The 25,698-nt window shown below is 35.8% G+C and overlaps 2 protein-coding genes across 2 annotated transcripts; one reads left to right on the forward strand and one right to left on the reverse strand.

Moving 5' to 3' along the window:
• LOC127880802 (uncharacterized) lies at positions 1–7,718 on the reverse strand. The gene is made up of 2 exons (XM_052428239.1): positions 7,585–7,718; positions 1–1,455 (listed from the first exon to the last, which is right to left on the reverse strand). Exon 2 carries the CDS (start codon positions 1,376–1,378, stop codon positions 188–190), a length of 1,191 nt encoding a protein of 396 aa, XP_052284199.1. The 5' UTR covers positions 1,379–1,455; positions 7,585–7,718; the 3' UTR covers positions 1–187.
• A 2,821-nt stretch (positions 7,719–10,539) lies between these two features.
• On the forward strand, positions 10,540–23,734 carry LOC127880807 (TATA box-binding protein-like 1). Its single transcript, XM_052428243.1, has 6 exons — positions 10,540–10,658; positions 11,941–12,202; positions 14,843–14,925; positions 19,306–19,470; positions 20,299–20,393; positions 21,111–23,734. Exons 2-6 carry the CDS (start codon positions 11,969–11,971, stop codon positions 21,344–21,346), a joined length of 813 nt encoding a protein of 270 aa, XP_052284203.1. The 5' UTR covers positions 10,540–10,658; positions 11,941–11,968; the 3' UTR covers positions 21,347–23,734.
• The last annotated feature ends 1,964 nt before the right edge of the window (positions 23,735–25,698 follow it).

The raw sequence follows: 25,698 nt of genomic DNA on the forward strand, positions 1-25,698 counted from the left end.
ACCATGCCCCATCAATTTTTCACGACTGACAGTTCTAAACATAAACGCACACAGATAATCATTTAAAATTGCGTACATAAACAATCAAGACACGCAAAATTATATCATTTTTGAAAAGTATTTTCATCTGCATAAATAACGCGTTTTTAAACAGTCACGGTACGCACCACCTTAATGTTTTAAATCTCTACGCGTTCTTTTCAATCCAAGACTGACATTTGCTATCAATATCTGGAAGCGATGTCTCCAGCGACTTTAAAACGTCAGAGAACGTTTTTGGTGGGAGTAATTTAAACGGATCTTCGTTGAACTTGATTCGGGGCCTTTTTGGCCGTTCTGACCTTGATCTCTGATCTTTGGCAGTCTTGGAAAGCGAACTGTGTTCCAAACGGGGAGTTGTTAACGGACTGAAAACCTGCGGACTTTTTGTGTTCTTCCGGTGTAACTCAGAATAGTTCATGGAAAACTGAATGTCTCTTAATTCTTTTGGATTTTCCGTTAATGTGACGGAAGAAGTTGACGTCGCCGGGATTTCTTCCTCGCTCGAACCGAGCGGTGTCCTTGGCGACTTCCGGTTCGGATGCAAAATCTTGTCAATGCGTTCTAACATCATGAACGTCTTCTCGCGTTCAATATTTTCAATGTCGAAGACTTCCGGTTTGTAGGATCTGTGATATTTCTCGATTTCAGGCAATGGATCCAGAGGACGAATGACGCGAATCGTGCCGTTTCTTGACCGGAAGTTTGTTACGGTACGCTGGTGACGTTCGCGCACTGAATCCGCAACTCGACTCATGGGCATTGACCTCTTGGGCGTAGGTTTCATGACGAGTTTTCGGGAGTCGCGGAACTGAAACGGTAGTTCCCTTGGTCGCATGTCCTCAGGCGTAAGCATCGTCTGCTCATCCAGGGGGTTCCGGGTGGTTCCCCATGGATTGTAGTTCCGTTCTTCGTCGTCGGAGATGGGAGCCAGCGGCGATTCGTAATCGGCGTGGCGGTGGCGAACAATTCTAGAAATGTGGGAAGGAAGGCTCATCGATGTTCCCGTGTAGCCAGTATATCCGGTCACGGTACTGTCAGCTCCTGACATCATTGAGATGCTCTGACGTGGCGTTGACGTCATATTGAACGTTTGACTTCGACGTGAGCTCGATTCCGGTTCGCTTAAGACGGACGTCGATATCGTCGGTAATACAGATAGCTTCCGCGGAACTGGCGGAAACTGGGGTATATTTGTTTTCCATTGCGCCTCCGCGATGTGGTCGAGCTTTTTATAGTACTCCGCCCCACGTTTCACGTCGGACAGACGCTTATTCCGCGTCCCTTCGTTGTGAAAGAACGGCGGGGAAACATGTCCCGGCGGACTCTCGGCCAACATGGCGTCGTCAGGTGCTATGGCGTCACACGGGTAGCGTCATTGGGCACACAGAGGCGCTTTTGATATCAGTGTGGGAACTGAAGCAAAACATATCGCTCAAATAAATAAGATGAAATGATTGACAGGTCAACCCGAAATACTATCAAGTGTATACTTATGTTTGAATACTTGTATGTACATGTATTTATATGCAAAATATTGTACATCCATATTATATCGAAGGTTTAACAGAAGTATCAGTACATATTGTACGTCAACACATAGAATTGTTATATGTATCTCGTATAGCATTGTATGTGTATTAAATCATCCGTTAAGGTCACCGTGGCGCAACGGGAGGTTACGGATTCGATCCCCAAACGAGCAGCGTTCGCTAGGTCTTTCCCAAATACACAAAGGAAAGGAACTCGAGAGGATTTCAATAAGCCAGAGGCTTTTTATGAAATCGAGCTAAAATGAATAGGTTGAAACTAAAATGAAATAAATTATCGGTACACATGTCCATGCATATATCGCATTGCCATTTGCTTGCAGAAACCCTTCCACAATGCATACCTACCGAAATAAATGGAACGCCTATATAATACTTCTATTTGTGTTATGTTTTGCACACATATCTCAATAGTGCAAACTAACTGAAATGTCGGTGCCTTACGTATTAACATAAAGTAATAAGGATTGTTCATAATTATGCCGCGTCGTCCACGCAAGGTTTCGTGGTCTCGTTATCGGACAGGGTAGCTCCTTACCCACTCTGGATCAGAAAACGATTTATTACATATTTCGGCCTATCTAACGGAGGATTCCGAAGATAGTCGATGCCTCACGATTGCTCCTGACCAGATGCAACATTTGTCACATATGACATAATATCATTTTAGCATGACGCGGGTCAATAAATAAATGTATGAAAACTGTTTAGCTCATTTTGGTGCCTCTATATATAATTGAATCAGTTATTTCTCACATTCGATCGAGAAATAAAAACAACTACAGATTTGTTCTGAAATTTGGCAGATGTATTGAAAACTTATTCAAAAGATGCGAAGTGGCAAACTGATAGAATCTCTAGGGATATATAACAATAGTATGTGCATTGTGTCTGCCAGTTGTGACGATATACTATGACACATTCATAGTATCCGGCACGATATCTTGGATAAAATAGCACTCGTGGGTAATTAAATAACAATTACTAATAATCAAACGCCTTAAAAAAATAGTTTCCAATTATTCATTGAGCATATTGGAGGTGATGAAATGGATCAAATTATATGCTCACTGCGCCAATATCAATATTAAAATGCACAAATAGTGGCGTGTAACATATACGTTAGCCTATGCTAAAACCGAAATTACTTATCCATTATTGTACGCACGTAAACTGACATATGAGTTTTTATGTATTAGTACTTATAATGACGAAAAGTTCTTTATCAAAGCAATTTACTAATTTTTAAAAGTCGATTGCAAAAGTTTTTTTGTTTTTTTTTCGTGTATGAAAGAAAGCAAATCGGATAAAAACAGTTACAGGAAAGACTAAGACTTTGTTTAATTATTACGTTTTGATATATTAAAATAAAACCGAATACGTATAGATGACCTAGAATGATGTTCAAGTGTCATGAAATAATAAAATTGTGTATTAATTACAGTCAACAATACATGTTTTAATTGAAATAATACTGCAATATTTATTGTTTGATCCGTTATTCATACGCAAAGCTTTAAAAAATCGACGTTTGACAATTCAATCACAGTTCGACATAGGAAAAATAACAATGAAGTACCACATTTGACACGAAATGAAAGGCTTTATCATTTATGGTTGTCTTTTAATTATTAAAAAAAAACCTTTTTGACACGATATTGTTTCCCGTTGCTATGAAATATACATAGTCTACGCTTTATTTCCTTATTGGATTATATTATAACGTGAAATGGAATGTTACATAATCTTTCATAAACTGAATGTTTCCTTTTTATTGTTTGCTTTCTCTTGGCTTATAGGGAAATAGCTATGAATTCAAACTGGCAATGGACTGTTTCATATCATATGTCATATGTTTCGAAAATCAATACAAGTGTGTCATGTTTTGAGAAAAAAATGGGCAAAATGCATGCGCGTAAAGTGTCGTCCCAGATTAACCTGTGCAGTCCGCACAGGCTAATCAGGGACGACACTTTCCGCTTAAACTAGATTTTCGGTAAAAGGGACTTCCTTTAAACGAAATATACCATTTGAGCAGAAATTCAACTTTCAAAGAGATCGATTATCGGTTGTTTGATATATAAAATTTGAAAATCAATAAGGGTAGTTCAAGCTGGCATCAATATACTGACGAAATATTATATGACATATCCGGATGATGTTTCATACCGTAATATTGAAATGTTTTATTAATAGTTTTCTAGTATACGTATGTACAAGCTTGTCATTTATAACATTTGAGGCAAGACAGCGCGCGTTTTTGTACGAAATTAGTATTGTATGATAATAACCCGCGTCTTACGAAAAAGGGTCGTATGCCTTATGCGGACTTTTATGCTCCACACTAGCCTGCGCATAGTCCGCTAATCACGCTGGGTATGCGGATACTTTGATAACTGATGGCACTTCGATACCAGATAACAACAAAAGTCACGCGCGAGAGGTAAGTTCGTCAGTTTTTTTTAAGTTTTATCATAAATATTAGTTTTTTAGACAAGGCGCATGGTCGAGTTTATAAATGGTGTATCCTTTTCTATTGCAAAGAAAAACATCACGGAAGAATGGTAGATTTTTCCCCCAAAAAATAGAAAAATCGGTCGGAAAACAGCATAAACTGGATAAACAGTAAATATTTCAACAAAATAAAACTACTTAGAAATATTGCAAGAAATTGTTTGATGTTCCGGTATGTAGAGTAATCACTGTTCTTCAAATACTGAAATTTTGATCGTATTCAATTAAATATAAACGAAGATAGAGCATTTTTAATAGGTGGCATTTATGAAGTTGCGGATACTTTGATTCCCGATATAGGGCACTTCGGATAACAGAGACTTTCAACAAATTGGGCACTCTGAAAACCGAGTTTAATCTTCTACCTGAAATGCATTTATTTATATAATGGCTATTCTTACCAACCATTTTGAAGTACGAATCAATTTGCATTGTCAAGCCCGACACATTGAGAATCTATGCATAACGTACTTACATACACATGTAAAATATAACCAATGGCGTTGTTCGTTTTCAAAACTCGTATTACTATTAATTCACCCCCGGAAACCCGATATGCTGTGAGAGGTTGGACATGCTAGGAGAAGTAGTCGATAAATTTCAAATAATTTCGGTAGGGTAAGTAAATCCAGTTCTATAATTGTTTAAAGGCATTTTTGAAATAAAATATATTTTGGTGCATGCAAAGGAGGTATTACCATGTATGTTTGAAAAATCCTGGTTATTTATATTCAGGATTTATTGAAATATGGCTATTTAAAGTCGACGATGCAGGGATTTGTCCCATATTTAGCACTTTATTTACAAATTTCTTTAAAGGTACGTCAGTGAAAAAGTTTTTTCAGCGACAATTATATTAACCAATGTCCCCGAGTAACATATCCGCCAGGGTTTCTTAAAAAAATTCGTATTGGTGGAAAAGTTCGACTTTACTTTCAACATGTTGATGAAAAAATGATATGACATGGTGCTGTGCAAAGATGTCGAGATATGACATGAGTGAAGTTCATTAATAAACTTAAAAGCTCACTATTACAGCTGATTTATGCCCACTCTGACGCATTGTAGATCATTTTCATTGAACTTTGAGGGTTTTTAATTATATCCGTTCTGAAGCTGAGTTAATTTCCAGCTTACTTGTATCTTTTTTTATTGTTTGAAAATCATTGTAAATGTAAAGCAATTGATTCATACAGGTAAAAATATACGTCCGGTAATCAAACTAAACATTTATAATAATATTTTCTGCCTGTAGTCCCAATTAAGGGCGGTAAACTTTCATACATTTGAACTAAATTTGTATCTATTATACATGACTTCAAGTTGAGAGCTTTGCAAACATCTCCGACGATGTACGCGTGTAAGTGTTTGTTTCTTTTCGTTCTTTTTGGTAACTATATATGCAAAATATAAAAATTTATTTTCAAAACGCAATCCACGCCTCCTTCTTACGTGTATTTGCATAGATAACACGCAGATACAACATACGTGGTAATACCTCCTTTGTATACACCAAAATATATTTTATTTCAAAAATGCCTTTAAACAATTATAGAACTGGATTTACTTACCCTACCGAAATTCTTTGAAATCTATCGGCTACTTCGACTAGCATGTCCAACCTTTCACAGCATATCGGGTTTCCGGGGGTGTAATTTACAAAATTAATATTATAAGTGCCAATTTTAAATAAGATTCAAATGCTTATTTTTGAAGTAATATATTTCAAGTGACGACCGACAACAATTGTCTAAATAATAAACTTGTTTTAAGTGGTAAATTGAGATTAAGAGAATTGAAAATACAACGGATGATGTGGATCAACACGATATGGATGAAGACGATACTGATGCGTAGCCACAAAATTTATAAGAGATCGGAAAACTCCCTTTTATTATCATATTCCAAATAAATAAGAACATGTTTCGGTATTTCGTTTTTAATTTACGTCAGTTCATACATTTTTATTTATTGCCTGTTTACTATAGCAGTATTTTACAGCGAATTCTGCATTTCTGATTCACTAAATAGAGTGTGTTATATCTGGTAAAAAGTGTCGAGTTATCTGGAATCAAAGTGCCACTGTCTTTGAGATGATCGGTAATAGAAGTGCCTATGAAAATTTGGTATCCGACTTTCAAAACATTTGAATTTCCTAAAATACGTTATTTAACTAAAATTTAACATGTTGTAACATTAAAGGACATATTGATATTTTATTTCTATTAGCTGGCACGTTCTTGATTTATTTCCAAGTATTTTTATTTTGTTGAAATACGTACTGATCATCGAATTCATGACGATTATCGATGAAATTTTATCTCTTTTTTTATAATCCACTGTTTTTTTTCACGACTTTCATGAAAGTCGATTATCGATTAATCTAAATGTTGGATTTTCGTCAATACCCAAATCAAATATGCAAATACAAGTGAGTTCTAAACTACTGCTTTTGTTTTGTTAAATTGAGGTGCAATTACATCGTCCATTAAACATAAATGTAAGACATTGACATCCCTTTAATATTAGGATGATGATTACGGCGACGATGACCTTGTTGCGTATATTTGAAGCTATATGTATTTTAGTATAGATATTTAGTTGAAGCCATCAAAAGAACACAAAAAAACATAGTTGTAACGTTCTTGTGTATATTTTACATTAAATATTCGTCGAAAAAATGACGTCATTTCACAGTACATTTATTTTATGCTTTCCGGTGGTTTAAAGAGAAATATCAGTAAATTAAAACTGATATTTCACTGTTTTAAACAGTGAAACTATCGATATTTTTCACTGGTATTTTTCACTGTTTAAAACAGTGAAATATCAGTTTTAATTCACTGATATTTCTCTTTAAACCACCGGAAAGCATAAAATAAAATTAAATATTTCTTATATACACTACACAATCAAATATTTCTTAAACAAATGACACGTGGTTCAGTTCTGAAATAGGATTGTTGTTTCACTAATTTGTAAGTACATCATTTGGGCCGTGCTCTGTGAATAAGGGGTTAAATATATGTGCTTAAAGTGTCGTCCCAGATTAGCCAGTGCAGTGAGCACAGGCTAATCAGGGATGACCATTTCCGCTTTAATGATACTTTTCGTTTTAAGAAAGTATTTTCTTCGCAAAAATCAAGTTTAGGCGGAAAGTGTCGTCCCTGATTAGCCGTTTGCCTTTTTCTTGACAAAACAGTTTGTTAAATGCCATGCAGTAAATTTGAATCATTTTTACGTAAAATATATGCACAAATATAAAAATATATAATATATACACCATGATATACTCTATCTGAGTTAAAATATCTTTGCTAATTTATCCATCCAAAATACGCATGCTAAGAGCTGATAGTTTTTATTATATTTGCATTAAAAGCTCACCTTTCAATTAAACCATTTTTCACATGAATTAATCTCCAATACCGAATTTATTCTAAATGATAATTGGAAATACAAATTCAAGAATATCACTCACCGATACATTCAACCCCAAGCGGCCTGTGAACACGAAATTCCAATAGATGTCGAAGTGGATATACCTAAACCTAGATACTTATCAAATTGTTAAATAATGATATCAATATGCTGATGTTTCATTTGAATACAAGTTACCAGTTGTTTAGCTGCGTTTGTTGACTTATTGGAACAACAGGGGTCAATTTTGACAAATGATTAAGGCTAACAGAGTGAATAGTTGTTATAGATTGCGTTATTGTGTTTATAATGATCATACGTGGATATAAGGATTGATTTTAGCGCCTAAAGTATGCCGAAGCTTCGTACGAGCGATGATATGAAATAGTGGCACCTGCACTCCGCACAGGCTAATCAGGGACGACACTTTCCGCTTTAATGAAATGTTTAAAGGAAGTCTCTTCTTAATGAAATCCTTTCCAGACGAAAAGCTTCGTATGCGGCTTCACATGCTTATATGGGATGACACTTACGCACATGCATTAAGCCCCGTTTTCACATAGCAAGTTTTTTTTTTGTATGCATACTTTTGAATGTACGTGTTTTTGTGTAAATCTCAGCCCGTTTGATTTATTTCGATGCGTATGTGGTACGTACTACAGTCCACTCTCGTTATCTCGAAGTCGGCGGGAACAAGAAAAAATATCGAGATAACGAGAGTTCGAGATATCCGATAAGGCGTTTTCAAAGAAAAAATGATACGAACATTTACCTTGTTTTTAACATCTAAATACCTGCTAAGTGGTCTAACAAAAGCCGTCACCGTGTGGTATAATACTCTCTACCTGATATATACGCGTTTTTTCGAGGCACGATTAATTTTGCTATTTAAATGCTTAAAATGATGTTTTAAGTATTACAGAATTGCATGGACACATTCGGGTATAATTTTTCTAAACTGTCAAATAAACATTCGGTAATGTTGCTATTTAAAGTTCTGATGCAATTGACGTCCAATCAAGACGAGGGTTTTCCATCTGAACATGCGTAAATCACGTTCCGGAATACTGAACTGTACATGTACAGTTTGTAGTTTGAAATGCAAAGTTAAATCGATTATTAGTCCATGATCAAATAAAAATTAAAAGCCATTTTGAGTCTTGTCTTTATTATCTTTATTACTCAATATCCCCAGAGTGACAGTTAAAGTGACAGGCCTTACTCAAGTGTTAATGGCTAACGAAATAACACACGTGTGATCATTGATGCAATTAACGGATCAATTTCCTACCGCACAGTATCGGGAGCAGCCGGGCGAAGCGGGACGGTGAAGTATCAAAGACAAAATTTCTCACCCTTTGCCGACACTGGAACAGTTATTCGCACTTCGAGATAAACCACAGTAAATACATGTAAAATCGGGACTCGGGACAAAATTTTATATCGACATATCGAATTATTCGACATAACGAAAATCGAGATATGCGATGTTTATTTATATAGATAAAGAAGGAAAAACGTTGGGACATTGAGCTTACTTCGACATATCGAGAATATCGAGATATCCGATGTCGAGATAACGAGAGTGGACTGTAGTGTGCGTGAGTTTGTGCGTGTATGGCGCGTTATGCGTGTGTGGTTTAAGTACGTCATGCATGCGTGTATTTGATGCTTGCAGGGTTTACGTAGATGCTTTTGAGATGGGCGTATTTTAAATGTCTATATGCATGTGCGATGGTGGTGTATTTTATTATATAGTATTCGCGTATGATCCATGCGTGTTCCATAATGCGTGCGTGGTAATGTCTGTGGGTGTGCGAGTATGGTGTAAGCACACATTAATCACACTTAAACGCAAAACTTGATACCGCGGTAAATAATTTCTCAAAACGGGAAATATATCAACGTTCAAAAGCTATTATTTGATATCATAGGTATATGAAACGCTTCAACAATTCGGAACGATGTGCAGGTATGGTTTCATCAAGCTGCACGTGGATTATGAAATATGCGAATATAATTGGTTTTATGTCTTATGTTATTATATTTTTTTATGAGAATCCAATAAAAAACAAACTGCATATTTGTTCTGATGTAGGATCGAACGTTGTTCATGTTCAAGTAGACGATGACCTTCTCGTCAATCGTAATTAAACACCGCCTGTAGTTAGCGCTAGAGAAACACGTACATGTACATGTATTACGCAACTTGCGTATGGCCGGTATTCATAAACTCGTTCGGTTTGGCATCAAACTCACCCGATCCAAACAGCATTAAATATTTATGGATCTAGTTGCAAATGGCTGTAATGACACTTCCCTTCAATCCTGGATAGCCAGTATGAACTTGAACGGATTCGTATTTGGGAAAAAATTAACAATCCACCCTTATTCGGGAACGGATGAACATTCCACGCGTATTCGGGAATGCACGAACATTCCACCCGTATTCGGAAAAGCATAAACATTCAATCCGTATTGGGGAATGCGCGGTCATTACATCCGTATTAAAGATTGCACGAACATTCCACCATTATTCGGAAATGCATTATCATTCGCCCGTATCGGTAAATGCATGAACATCCCAACGGCTTTCATCAAACACGTTTAGTGCTAGATAAAAATAATGTGTCAACTGCATCAGAGAAATTAACAGGCATTCATGATAATGAGAAGCCAGATACGTGTATATTTTAAGCCCATGTTCAATTAGGGATTAACCGTTTAATGATTAACAGTGAAAGTAAATATTTGTATATCGTGCCATTGTGTGACTGTTCATAACTATTTTCGACCATAAATCCTACACCCTTTGTTATTTATGTTGGGTGCTCGGCCTCTGACTCATTCGGTCTAGGTATATATTTGTACGTTAAGCTTAGAAGTTTCATTTTAAATTTAATTCGACATATTTATTAAGTGCACTTTATCGAAGTGTTACTGTACTCATTTGCGTTCGGGGGTTTCCGGATATGTTCGTTTGAAGTAGCTGCCGAATAATTGCGGAAAATATCGACATCACCCGAAAGTCGTTGAACAGCAATGGCAGACAAAAAAGTGCCGTACGATTTTCTCGAAGAAACGATCACTTACGCCTGTTAAGTCGGATATACAACAGCATCTGTATTCACAAATGTAAGAATACTATGACAGTCGCAACTTAAAGGCAACATAAATTTGAACGCGGTCTCTTTATTTGCTATATTATTCATATGTTATTTACGTCATGTGTTTTCGCGAATTTTAGAAGGCAACATGAAATTGAATTCATTATGTAAATAAAATACTGTTGCTAGACTTAGAGCGCCGCAGTTAATTATATGAATTATGTATGGTTGTCATATTTTAGTTTCGATAGATGAGCTTCCAGTTATCTCTCTGGTAATAGAAAAATAGGACTGTCTGTATTTCCAGTTTAATTTACACAATTAATAAATTGTATTATTGTCAGTAATTATATCCTTTTTTCTGAAAATGTACAGGGTCCATTCTTGGGCATTGTTGCACATGGTTATTGTAGAAAGTGATGAGGATTGCTCAAAACATATGCACTTCTTTTGGGTGCTAGTGTTTCTTTAGGCCTCCTTTGAAGTTTAACTTCAAGAACCGAAGCTGGTTTCATCCACTGGTGGAAGTAACATACTCTGGATAGTATATGGGCCCTGGAGCCAAATATATTCAATTTAAAAAAAATAAAATCATGTTTAATGAGAGAAAAATTGACAAAGAGCCATGAATAAAAAATCCACACCCTCTGATATTGGAATCATAACAATGTCATTAACTAGAATTTATCATAGACCTGTCCTCACGGGCCACAAAAATGTCAGAAATAGCTTTAATCCAAAGCAACCCTTGGCCCTCTTATGGGCAATGGGACTACCTTTCAAAAAAAATTACTTCAAAGAAATCTGTACAGCCGTTTACGCACAGTTGGCCTATAACCAAGCAATATTTCCAGCCTGTTAGTCCATGAGAACAAATCATGGACAGACTTTCAAACAATATTTTTGAGTTTTCTCCCCTTGATCGTTAGCTTGTGTCCTATTCCTTTAAAACAAAGAGGAAGCATGTAAATGACTTAATATTAACCAATGCAAGTGAGCCATATAATCGGAACATTTGTAAGCACCTTCCAAAAAATGAATTTGGTAGTTTCTCCTGAATCAAAACATGTTGTCACCCATGGATTTTCCTTCATGCATGACAGTCTTTCAAGGAGTTTCAAAAATCTGTTTGCAGTTTGGCTCCCTTGACAGTTTTTTGGGGCCATGCACTCTATTTGTGTTCAGTAATATACATGTAACTCAACTTTAAAAAACAAATGATTTAATAATGTTTGCTTTATTTTATCTTATAAAGTGTAAATAAACTAAATTACTGTTTTTTAAGTCAATGTGTCAACAAATAATTTCAGATCCATTGTACGTGCAGCTCAATCCATCATGGCAGACGGCGTAGTGCTGCCTCACATGATGCAGGCCCAGTTCCAAAACGGGACCCCAGCAGTCCTAGGGGCGCCAGAGGTCATTGAGGATGTCACAATGCCTGAGGATGAGCCTCTGAACATCAGTATCAGCATCAGCAATGTTGTGTGTACCTTCAGCACCAAGTGCCACCTGAACCTGAAGAAGATTGCCATGGAGGGGAGCAATGTAGAATATCACAGGCAACATGGGGTATGAACTGACATCAATCGCAAAAGACACTTTGTACAATGCAATTTGCCCCATATTAGAGAAGACAGGGCTTTTTTTAAGCGGGTTAAAATCGTCGCGGGCAAGTGATTTTCCAAAGAAGATAGTTCACGGGGCAAGTCCGTTTCGTACTAGCATAATTGCGGTATTTTTTCGATTTTTCCCCTTGTATGTATTTATTTTCTTTGGGTCAATATATTTTTTTATCAAGTGCAAGTAAAATGAGATTTGATTGGTCGCTTGCGTTGTATAAGCCAATCTAAACGCTCAAAACAAGTTCTTCTCGGCAGACGTTTCAACATGGCGGATGGTAGCGTCCAGCCGATCTTTTCTATTTTTAATAAAAGTAACTCGAAACACTCAAAGAAACAAACCAAAACAACCGAAAAAGAAAGGAAGACAAAATATGAAAATGAATCACGAAAGGGTAACTTTCAACAAACATAGTGGCTTGATGAATTTCCATGGCTTGAGTTTGATAAAGAGTCGCGATTGATGAAATGCAAGATTTGTCTCAAATTTGAAAACAACGGTAGTTTCGTAACAGGTTCAAATTTTTTTCGAAAAGATTCTGTTAAAGCACATGAGGATTCACAGTCACACTAAATGAATGTAAAAAAGGATGAGGCTCAAAATAATAGTGACAAAACAAATTCTGAGGCCCATAAGGCATTACAAAAGCTCAATGAAAAAACTATTTCCCAGTTGTGTTTCAAATTTTGAAATGTGCATTACATTGCTAAAAAAGGTAGACCATTCACAGATTATTCAGAACTTTGTTGTCTTAATAAGGCCCAATAGTAATAAACTCTTCATATGTATTATATTCAATAGTGACTATTCTATGAAATAACTGTCAAGATTTTGTTTTGTTGAAAACTTTATATTAAAAAAAGGATTATTATTTTATTATGTCCCCCACTATAGTAGTGGGGGACATATTGTTTTTGCCCTGTCTGTCTGTTGGTCTGTTTGCGCCATTTTTAACATTTTGCAATAACTTTTGCTATATTGAAGATAGCAACTTCATATTTGGCATGCATGTGTATCTCATGAAGCTGCACATTTTGAGTGGTGAAAGGTCAAGGTCATCCTTTAAGGTCAGAGGTCAAATATATGTGGCCCAAATCGCTTATTTTATAAATACTTTTGCAATATTGAAGATAGCAACTTGATATTTGGCATGCATGTGCATCTCATGGAGCTGCAGATTTTGAGTGGTGAAAGGTCAAGGTCATCCTTCAAGGTCAGAGGTCAAATATATGTGGCCCAAATCGCTTATTTTATGAATACTTTTGCAATATTGAAGATAGCAACTTGATATTTGGCATGCATGTGTATCTCATGGAGCTGCACATTTTGAGTGGTGAAAGGTCAAGGTCATCCTTCACAAGGTCAAGGTCATCCTTCAAGGTCAAACATCATATAGGGGGACATTGTGTTTCACAAACACATCTTGTTTTTGATACATTCAATATAGCTGAAATTAAATCTAGCATAATAATGCATGTGAATCAATGCTTTAAAGATCAAATGACAATAAAAAATTGACTTCAAAATAGGGCAACCAGTTTTTTATGAGGGCAAGTAGATGTTCAAAGTAATTTGGCCTCCGGGCAAGTGAGTGTCAATTTCTTACGTTAACCCCTGGAAGAAGTGGTGGTTGAATGACAATGGGTATATTTAACACAATTTAAAAACCAAATGTAGCAAATTCATAAGTAATTTCAGTATTGAAGCTATTAAAATGCTATTTTTTTCCAAACTTAAAGATTTTACAGCATTAAATGTTGTTTCTGTATACAAATTGAGGATCATATTATCTCAGTTTGAAGAGACATCATATACTGGGTCTGTACAGGGTGGACCTGGGCATATTGTCTAGATGTTTTGGATCAATAATTTATCAGGCTGTGATCTTTGTTAAAAAGTAATTTTCATTGATGTGCAATATCTGTGTAACTCATGAGGCAGTTCCATTGACATTTTTGGCACCTCTCCAGCTAGCTTTTGTTAGGTTGTTTGGTCCTTTTATAATTCATAAAAGAGTCATGTCCACATTTTTCCCCTTACCTTAATTATTACAATAAACATATACATTGACAATCTGTATTATACATGAGAATTCATTAGTTCCACTGATAATTGTATTGTTTTATTAGTCTGCACATATTTGGTTTGATCAAATCAGGGGGTTTTCTGCTATGTAAAAAAGGCTGTAAAACCGACCCGATGCTTAAGCAAATGGACCCGATCCCAAAGCAAACGGACCCGATCCCAAACCGAAATAATTAAAAAATCCCAATTTCATTTTTTTTTTTTTAAAGAAATAATTCTATTATGACTTATGATTATTAGACTCTATATTTAAACTTTCTAAACATCCTAAAAATATATAACTATAATTGATATGAGTTTTTCCCGAAATGGCCTGGAAAAGACCTGTTGTGTCAATATTTGTTGATAAAAAAATCCCAATCAGGTCCTTTTTGTAGATAAAAAATTCCCAAATTTTCCACAGTTATTGATAAAAAAATCCAATTTGACCAGACTCCTTTTCCCAAAATGGCTTAAAAATCCCTGTCAAACCTTTAAAAGCTCATGACAAATATCTCTTTCTAGATGCTTAATATGAGAATTCGACGTCCATACACCACAGCCAGTGTTTGGTCCTCAGGGAAAATCACATGCACTGGAGCTTTAACGTAAGTATAGATCTGCACTTGCATGCACAAATATAGGGCAGTGTCTACACATCCAATGGAAAGACTTGCTTGTACAATAGCTGTGCAATTTACTAGTTTACAAGTTCCTATAATATACAAGTAAACATAATTAAATGTGCATGCAATTTCAAATATAACATTAGCTGGGCTCTGTTAATTCATTTTGTAAAGCATTGGATTGATACTCATGTGACAGTTGTAATTGTGAGTTTGAATCCCAGGCCGGCACACATGTCTTGTTGGTCTCCCTCACTGGTTCACTTATAGTCATGAGGTAAAGATGTAATTTGTCGTCCTTCTGAGCCCTCGATTTGCATTTTTAACGCTGAATATGGGTGGCTTCCCCCATCAAAAAAGTATACTTCTCTATTTATTGGAAAAATTCCCTTTAGAACAAAAAGAACAAAAAACCTGGCAAAAACCCGTAGTTTACATTCACTTTGTTATTAATTATTACAATATAGTCTAATTTGAGTGTCAGGTATACTAAATTATAAAAAAGCAATAAATATACTTTAAGCATGTACACATGTAATAAGGAATGAGTAAGTAAAAAATATAATATAATAGAAATATAATAAAAAATATACAATAAAAGGGAAACAGTGCTAAATATGGGTAGCTTCCCCTGATGGTCAGAGAGGACCTTGTCCTTTGTAGATATTGCACCTAGTCATACAGCTTTGCCTGCAGGCTCACAGGCCCCCCCCCCCGCTCTCACATTTTGCATAAGTGGTTTGGAGTTCCTGGAGAATAAGTTTAGCTGTTAGGTCATTTTCTGCACACGGGCACTTAGTTGGCTGCCTTGGTTGCTGACACATTTGTTGGCCATTATACATGCTTCCTGGAGGTACCTGTCTTCAGGCATGTCCAGCATCAGGGCTTTCTTGCTGAAGTCACTGTGCTTGTATTTTGAGGTGAGATGGGGGAGTGTGGTACAGATGGTTATGTATTTTCATAGGTAGGCAGTGCCAGATAGTCATTACGATTCAGGTTCTCTATATTTACAGTCCACTGATCCTTCCTCAGCAGTGATTGGTGTTTTGATACAAAGCATTCTTGTCAAGGTTTTCTTTCATTCTTCCTTCAAGATTTTCTGATCTGTATCGCTCGTCATGTACTGTTTTGGTCTGTATCCACATCTAGTCCCAGCATTTTTTTTTGTCCAATTGGGAAAAGTACCCGTACCGGTCCAATTTGGGAAAAATTGAGTAGTAAAAACCCTCAAATTGGGAAAAATCGAGTCGTGAAACCCTCAAATTGGGACATTGGTGTATTTGATTTTATGCTCCCAAATACTTTAAAATTGATAAAGAAGTGTTTTCAAGCTGTCAATATTATATTTACCTAGGTTCAAATCATAGAGCTGCATAGGGAAACTAACAAAATGTTGCATTTTCCCAAAAAAATAAATAAATTGTTTTTTTTTTTTTTTTACCTTAAATTGGGAATTTTTAGGCCAGCAATTGGTAAATTTGTAGTTTTTTCATAATTGGGAAAGTGCCTTTTACCGGTAATTTATAAAGAAGGAAAAAAATCGCCGAGTCCTCTCTTCATGTTCATTTTGGATGTCTTTTCCCTTCATCCCTTCCTTGTACTGTTTAGGTCGATTTTCAACTATCAGTCATTGCTTTCTGGGTATTTGATGTTGTTCTCTTGGCCGGGGAGGTTTTTAACCTTCTCTCTATACTCAAACACGGTTAACTCGCGGGTCGGGTTGACTCGCGTTATTTCATTAGCCACCTCTAGCTCTTGTTTATAAACAAACCTGCGTGAGCTACTTGTCAAATCTGACAGAAAATATCTCCTGCTGCCATCATGAATCGATTTTTGGTTATTAAATTTCACAACACTCAGGCTTTAACAATATAGGAATTTTTATAGTTCAGTTAATGTTCGTAACGAAAAAATATGACAGTGCTCAGTGCCCCAGATAATTATTTGGGAAATAGGGTTTTCACCCATTAATTAAAAAAAAAAAAGGGTGATTTCGGTCTTGAAATAAAAATTCATACCTTAAAATCATTGCTGCATTCCCCGTTGAACAAAAGCCAATCTTGGTCACTTGAACGTATCCATTCAGATTCAGATTACTTTTGTTTAAGCTGCACGCTTGTATTGATTCAATAAAACTGTAAACTATTATAATTAATAAACATCTTTTGATTCTTGAAACTGTCCATAATATAAACTTTAAACTTAAAAAATCGATAACACAAATGATTAGTCACTTAATGGCTCTTGCTTTCTTGGTTCAAAATGTTTGTGAGCTATTGATATTTTGGCGCAACAATCACGGACGTCTTTCGACCTCTCTTAGACATTTTTATTTGGCATCGTTATAGAAACTGAAAGTACAGATGCTTTACAAAAACATGCACAATGAGCGACGGATTAAATAAGATTGAAAACGCATGTATGTCGTAAATAATTTGGTCAGATGCTGAAATTAACTATGAAATCTAGTCCGCAGAGCGTTTGAATAGCTTTGACTGTTTTCCTGCTCCTTCATCCAGACGCTTGCTGAATAAAAGGTCACAATACACCAAAAGATTTCCTTAACAAATTCAATGTAAAACCGACAACTTCAACAAAAAATAATGTCAAACTTTTGCGCGTAGACACCCCCATACCCATACCTTTTCTTAAAGAGCATGCCAAGCCGAATGGATTTACACAATAAAAAAGGTAGGTCATCCATTATGTAAGAAAGAACTCGACGCGAATCAACGGTCACTGTTTTAAGGCCACCTTTTTACCGGCTGATCTACAGTTGATGAGGGTTTCCCGCCATCTGTCAAAATCTCATGTAGTCTCCAACCTATAAGCAAAACACTGAATTTGTAGTATACAACAATGTTTTCCCTACCACATGCACACAGAAATATTCAAAAATAAAGTCATGGCAAGTGCCCATACAGAGAATTGTGTCTTCAAATAAATGACGTTCCATTCTTTAGAGGGTAAAGCATTGAACACCAAAATGATTTAGTCTATTGTAACCTAAAAGCGACGTGGCTTTACGATAATAATTGCAAAGAGGATATACCGAAAATGAGCAAAGAATTTTCGATTGAAGCTATTGTATTGTACGCATCGAATTTTAGGAATTTGCGTAAAAGTCAAATTGGTTGCGTTTTCAATACGCATGATATTGTATTTCTTTGCGTTTTTAAACATTTTAATAGGGTGAAAGACGCAGATACGCAGCTTATCTGGGGCACTGCAGTGCTTGAAAATAACTGTGCTATTAATTTTATTTTATGGCTCAAATTCCATATATTTAAATTGTAATATACGTTATTGGTTGTTACCTTGAAAAGTATGTCAGAGCTTTGATTATTCATGTTTAATTTAATATTGGTGCTGTTTACCCTATTTACCGCGAATCTACCCCGCGAAAAAATGAACAACAATGGCAGACAGTGGTGTTGGATTTGTTTCTAGGGCAGTTAATATTGAAGGATTTTCGTCATAAAAAGGCAATTGTCCAATAAAGTTAAGTTAAATATGATTGCCCTTTAAATCATTTATCTGATATATGAAGATGGTTTCATCGCGCAAGTGAATATTCCTAAAGTACAGCGAGTCAACCGTGTTGCAGTATACCTTAGACCAGGTTGTCCTGCAAATTCTGTCATTTGTGCTCCTATTATTAAATAAAATCCTTCCAGAACACTGTATTGTTTCTTTAACAGCCTTGAAGATGCACATTTTGAAACCTCTCACTGTGTTGTCAATTTTTCTTCCATTTATGGCATCATTTGTTGGTTCAGATGCTAAAGGCAGCCAACTTTTTTGTAATTCCATCTTGGACGGAAAGAAGAGCTGGAGGTGGTACTGCCATAAAAAGTAAGGCTGATCGACGGTCACTTCCTCCTGACTGCGGCATAACAGATCTTCTGATAATTCTTTGCACATCATCTGTGCACTTGGCAAGGTCAGGGGTTGTGGTAGAATTAGAGAGTAGAAGGTTGGCGGCTCAGAAGCTCAGAAGAGTAGTTAACCAGTATCAGGCACCTGATTGTCAATGGTGTCATATAACACAGAAGTTGTGTTTTGATTTGTCATGCAGCTATTCTGCCCCTTTGTTCCATTTAAGAAGGCAGTTGTCACTGGCATTTATGTTTGCTTATAATAGTGGTCAAAATCTAAGCCTAGGTCAACAAGTCCTGGATAAGCGTGAGTTTGATGAATATATCAATCTTGGTGATGTGAACTACTGGTAAAAGTTATGAAAAATCAAAACCAACATTTAACAAACACACAAACTAATTCCTGCAAAGGAGATTTCGTGCAGAATATTTTCTTATAAATAAAGAGCTGTCATTTCTATTCTGAATTCCTTTTTCTTCCTAGGGAAGAAGATGCCAAGATAGCAGCCAGAAGGTTTGCAAGAAAGATTCAAAAGCTCGGATACAAAGTGAAATTCAGCAACTTCCGTATAGTGAACGTTTTGGGCACATGTGCGTTACCGTTCTGCCTCAACATCACAAACTTTTCTCGGGAGCACAAAGAAGCAAGGTGTGTATTGACTATTGTTAAAAATAATAATCACTGCAATCATTGTACAAACATCATTAGACATGCAGAACGCTTTAGGCCCAACGTTGTGGAGTGTTTTGAAAGCCTCCTTTTCTACAAGATTAAGCTTTCTCAAGCTTTTACAATTGAATGACCTTTTATATGTACACGATTGTTAAAATAACATTTTGCTGCAATGAGTTTAGGCAAAATTATGGCATATTGTTTTTTTTTTACTTTATAATAATATTACACGTATATGTATATAAATAATATATATCTGACATATTGTGTTTTAGTTCTTTATCATATGGGTAGCATATGCTCAAAATTTCACAATTGAATTACACTTATAAAGTGTACATTATCTTGAGGATAATTTGCCTTTCATTTCCATCAGTTCATAGTAACAATATACATCTATAATTTATACTATCCTTTGATTTTTTCTTTTTTTATATATCTGAAGATGTTTCATTTCTGTTTTAAGAACATATTGTCTTATTCCCAATTGATGTATTAATAAATCTGATTAGAGCAACAACATGTGAATATGGGTCTTATGCCAAATGTGGCCAGCATAGCTCCAGACCAGCCATGACATGCATATGGTCAAGAGCAACCCTGAAAGCAATACAGACACCCACGGGTTTGGGGGCTCAACAGAGGACGGGTGCTCCTGACCAGACTGGTCGCACAGGTTGGGCTGGAGCTACACTATGTGCATATGGCATAAGAATTATTTTGGCATGGCAGGAGTCATTTGTTATTCAGCTTAGCGAGGAAAAGCTTTTAGGATGTTAAATATTCTGTGATTTTGTTGAACAGCTATGAGCCTGAGCTGCATCCCGGAGTGACATACAGGATTAAAGATCCCAAAGCAACGCTGAAAATATTCTCCACTGGTAGCATAACAGTGACAGGTGAGCCAAGGCCGGTACGCTTTGTAGCGCAATGTAGAAATCATCTTAAAATAGTTTCCAGAATGACTTGACAGAATAACACACTCATATACACAAAGAAACTAGGGATTATCTTATGTGGATAGATTTCTTGTTCCAATAATGAAGAATCGTTTGCTAGTTACCTAAATTGAAGAAAAATGTATTAAATTACTGGCACTAGCTTTCAAATCAATGTCAGTGTATTATATTTCTCGGGAAAAAAACATGAAATTTAAAGCCAAATGTGCTAGAGTTATTTGAAATCATCCTATGTTTAAGTAAGGTTTGTTTAATAAACAATGTGTACTCATAATGTTTTGTTTGATTAAACATTACATTACTAACAGCGATTTTTTTTTCCAAATTGGAAAAAATGCAAAAATCCCTGAAATTGTGAAAATTCACATCATGAAGTCTTTATGTTGAGAAAATAGTTTATTTGATTTTTTGCAGCCAAAAACTTAACAATGGATAACTAAGTGTTATCAAGTTGTCAATATGATATTTACTTAGGTTGAAGACCTAGAGCTGCATATTCAATCTAACTAAATGTTGCATGTAATATATATATTATTATTTTTTAATTTTTGAAACCTTCCATTGGCAATTTTTTGGCCAGCAATTTGAAAATTTGTGTTTTTCTCCTAATTTCCCCTAGCATATAAATTGGAATAACACCTTCTTCATTTACTTCAGCTCCACGAGTGGCCAACATCCAATCAGCCATTGAGTTTATATTCCCGTTGGTGGAGAGATTTAATGCTGGCCCTAGAGCTGAGAGTACCGTCAGTGTGAATCCAGAAAAGTTGAAGAATAAAAATCGCAGAATAGCAAACAGAGTGCACAAACCCGAACTTGAGGTGGAAGACTACGAATCGGATTCTGATTTTGAGGACAGCGAAGATTTTGATAGTGACGAAAGCCAAGACTGATGTTTGGATTACTATGAATTTGAATTTGTCCAGTTTTGGTGTCTAGCATTGTGATATGATGCATTTCATGTGTTCATTGGTTGTCCACTTCTCACTGCAGTGGTGGAGATGACAGAGCTCTGTCATTGCTGACAGTGTAAACAGTATTGACACTCAAGGATGCTACTGTTGACTAGTTTTGGGCATCTGGTTCTAGATAATGCAATTCTTTCTTGGATCTGATTTCCTTTCATGTTTGTTTATCATTGACAATAATTACTTTGTATAAAATCACAAATTCAAAAACGATTTCAGATTGTTATATCTGTGATAATTTCGTTTTTTTCTATGAGTGGATGGTGTGCACTGTTGATGGTCTGGGTTTAAACGCTCGTAAAATAATATAACTAATGTAGATAGTGTATCTGACAGTCATACAAGTGCTGTTTTGTTATCTGGCCGTTGACAGTGAAACTTTAGACAAGCTGTGTTAGAATTTATTGTAAAAATACGGGCATTGACAATGTTTCACATTTGATTGATGTAAAAAAATATACTTTTGCAATTGTTATCCATCATTGAATAAGTTATGTAATAAATAAAACTGTGGGCAGAGCATCTGCTGTTGGATTGCGAGTACATGTATATGCATTGTGTGTATCGGCAAGTGTTCATATGAATTACTGGTATTTTTTTTAAGCATGACAAACTGAGTTTGAATCAAGATTTCATTTTGATCGTCAGTAAGTGTAAGATAGGATAGTTACTTTAAATTTTGTCTTTATGTACTTGTGTGTATGTTATATAATCACATTTAATATGGTGCCATAGTTCAGCTTAATAAGTTTTTGTGCTTGTATTCAAAGTTTTGTCCTTTAAAAGTATTGTGGATTTCTGAACTTTCTTTAGGGCTAATGCTGGCATTTTATTATTCTAGTCCATAAGTTATGTTTTAAACAACTCAATACTAGTGCTTTAGAATTAAGTATTTGACAATTGAAAATCAATTATCTTAAAGAGAGTTGATGCGTTAGTTAAATCAAATTTTGGATTGCCATGGCAATTACTATGACTTACTTTGCTGTCAGTATCACAAGTGCTTTGCACAGATTTATATTTAACATGCCATTTCGCAAGAAGTCCATGTTTAAATCATGTCCTCTAATTAAACTTACAGGTATACATATTCATGTAAGGGTGGCATTTGAATGAACATTTATTTTATGCATGTTACATTTAATCAATTAATGTCACTTGTACAACAGGCTAGGTGCTGCTGTGTCCTGGAATTTTGTGTATCTCATTGAAAATCTGAGTATTTGAGTGGTGTTCTGAGAAAACTGGGCATAATGCACGTGCGTAAAGTGTCGTCCCAGATTAGCCTGTGCAGTCTGCACAGGCTAATCAGGGACGACACTTTACGCTTCTATGACATTTTTCGTTCAGATGAAGTCTCTTTTTAGCAAAAATCCAATTTAGACGGAAAGTGTCGTACCTGATTAGCCTGTGCGGAATGCACAGGCTAATCTGGGACGACACTTTACACACATGCATTATGCCCAGTTATCTCAGAACACAACTCATTTGTTGTTTCATGAATGGCATGATCGTTGTGTTGTGTGATGTTAGGTCTATAATATGTTGCATAACATAATACTGTTTGAATACTGAGGAATCACTCATGTTTTGTAGAGTTGTACTTACAGCTTTTTGGGCTCTGGCCTGTGCACACATTTATGACAATCTTAATTATTTACTAATAGCCAGTTTCTATTTTGATGGAAAGTGTTGGAGTTTTCATTGCAATATTAAATTTTTTTATTGCAAAGATCATATAGATATTTTTTATGTAAAAGTTAAATGAGGCATGAGCTTACATGTAAGTAAATTCATTAATACATTGTTTCGGAAATTTTCAATTAAGTAAGGTATCATCACACTGGATGTGGATGGTAAATTTAAGAGTCAATAAACAAAAAGGTGTCAGTTTGACCTAGTGTGACCCACGGTATCTGTGGTCTACATCTAATTATGTGACCCCTATTTTTCATAAGTGGAGACATGGACCCTTGCCAAATAAATGCCCAATCCCTATGATACAAATGTGTTTTTTGCAATAAACAAAGTGTCATTCCATAAATGGTTAATGGATGATTGCGCTAACGTTGGGTGTTTCTGTTGGATAAAAACAACTATTTCCAAATTTGTGCACTGCAAATTTAAGTGATTCCGCTGTACGGTATTTGTATAATACTATAAATATGAAAGTACTGTTTGTATTGCAGGATTGCAGGATTTATATTTTTGTTTACTGATCACATTACTATTGTTTTTGAATACTTTGGAAAGATGTACAAATAAATATGTTACTTGTAAACTTACAGTTACAGGTTTCAGATTACAGATAAACATGGTACTTACTTTAAATTCGCATATTCGCTGTTATGAACGCTCACATTTTCATGTGTCTTTTTGTATTTAAAAAAACAAGAGCTGTGTTTGTGAAACACAATGCCTCCTACTGCGCTTTGAAGTCATATATTTGACCTTTGACCTTGAAGGATGACCTTGACCTTTCACCAGACACACAATGACAGACAGACAGGCCAAAAACAATATACCACCGATCGTTTGATCTGGGGGCATAAAAATGTATTGAGTTTGATAATCATCCATTCACATCGCAAAATGCAGCGCTTTGGGAAAATGGAGCTTAATGAGTGTTTGTTAAGTGTCAGTCAGCATAGGCTAATAAGGGACGCCACTCTCTGACTGCATTTATGAAATTTTTCATTTTTAGTAAGTCTAATCTAAACTAACATTCAGTCTAGGCAGAAAGTTTCGTACCAAATAAGCCTGTGCAGACTCAAAATAGGATCCCCTTGCCACAAGGAAGCTGGGCTGCTTTCCTTTAATGGTTATAGTAAAACCTAGAAAACCGACTTGAAGGTCATTTTTTGTCCAATCGTCATGAAACTTGTTCAGAATATTGTTCCAATGATACCACAGTAATTCGATATTGGTCTGTTGAAAAACATGGCTACCAGGGGATGGGGTAGTTTTCTTTTAATTGCCAGTTACAATGATTCCTTACAAACACAAAGTCACATTTTTTGTCCAATATTCATGAAACTTGATTTGTGTTAATGACGTCTATGTCGAGTTGGAATGGCTCGGGACCGTTGAAAAACATGGCAGAATGGGGGCGGCATTTGCTAAGAATATTTGTTCTGATATCTTGGACAGAGCTTGAAATAGTTCTGGTCAATAAGGTCCATGGCTACAAGGGTGTGGGGAAGTTTTTGTTACACTAGTACAGCTATAGGGAAAAAAATGGATAACACTTCAGAGGGTTTTTGTCCTATCAGCAAGAAAATATTAAAATATTTGTTCTTATGAAATCTGCTATGTTCTAAAATTGAATCAGGTAAAAAGCAAAGCTAGAAAACTCATTTAGTATATAAACATGACAAAAGCTCCTTAGATTGGTTTAGTTACTTAAGTTCTCATTCAAACTACTTAGTGCCTTGTTGCAATCCAGCCCCTGGGTTCAATGTAGGCCCTACGTGGATGTGTGGGGTGAGACGTTTTAAATTAAAGTTATATTTGGTATGTGACATCAAATTGTGATCCTCTACAAAGATTGTTAAAATCATACACCTCAGTTTGAAACCCAAATGCTTTCATGAATGGTTCTGGAAAATACAAAAATTGCCCACCCAAGAGGGTTGGGCAGTTTTCCTTTAACAATCAGTGTTCCTCAATATCCAAAATTTCAACGCTAGATGTGGTATGATTACATAGATTTTTGTAGATACAAAATTCTCGTGTTTATTTATTTGTGGCCACAATTAATTCCCGCGAATATATCTATTCATACGACACACGAACACCATTTTAGTGTCCATGTGTCGTATGAATAGATATGCAAAACAATAATGAAAACAAGGGACAAAATTGTCACAAAACCAGGTTTTCATTGTGAAAAAAAAATCTGATAAAGGGAGAAAACTTAAACTGAACTTTTGAAATGAACAAACAAAATTAACCCCCTTTGTAAGTTTGTTTTTAAAAAAAATCTATTTTTAGTCGTGGCAACCTTGACATTGGAGATATTGACGTGATTCTTTCGTGCGACACACCGTCCCATGATGGTGAACAAATGTGCCAAATGATTTTAAAATCTCACAATAAATGACATAGTTATGGCCAGGACAAGCTCATTTATGGCCATTTTTGACCTTTGAACTCAAAGTGTGACCTTGACCTTGGAGATATCGACGTAATTATTTCGCGCGACACACCGTCCAATGATGGTGAACAAATGTGCCAAATGATTTTAAAATCTGACAATGAACGACATAGTTATGGCC

This window comes from Dreissena polymorpha, chromosome 5 (genome assembly GCF_020536995.1).
Source record: "Dreissena polymorpha isolate Duluth1 chromosome 5, UMN_Dpol_1.0, whole genome shotgun sequence".
Classification (NCBI taxonomy): domain Eukaryota; kingdom Metazoa; phylum Mollusca; class Bivalvia; order Myida; family Dreissenidae; genus Dreissena; species Dreissena polymorpha.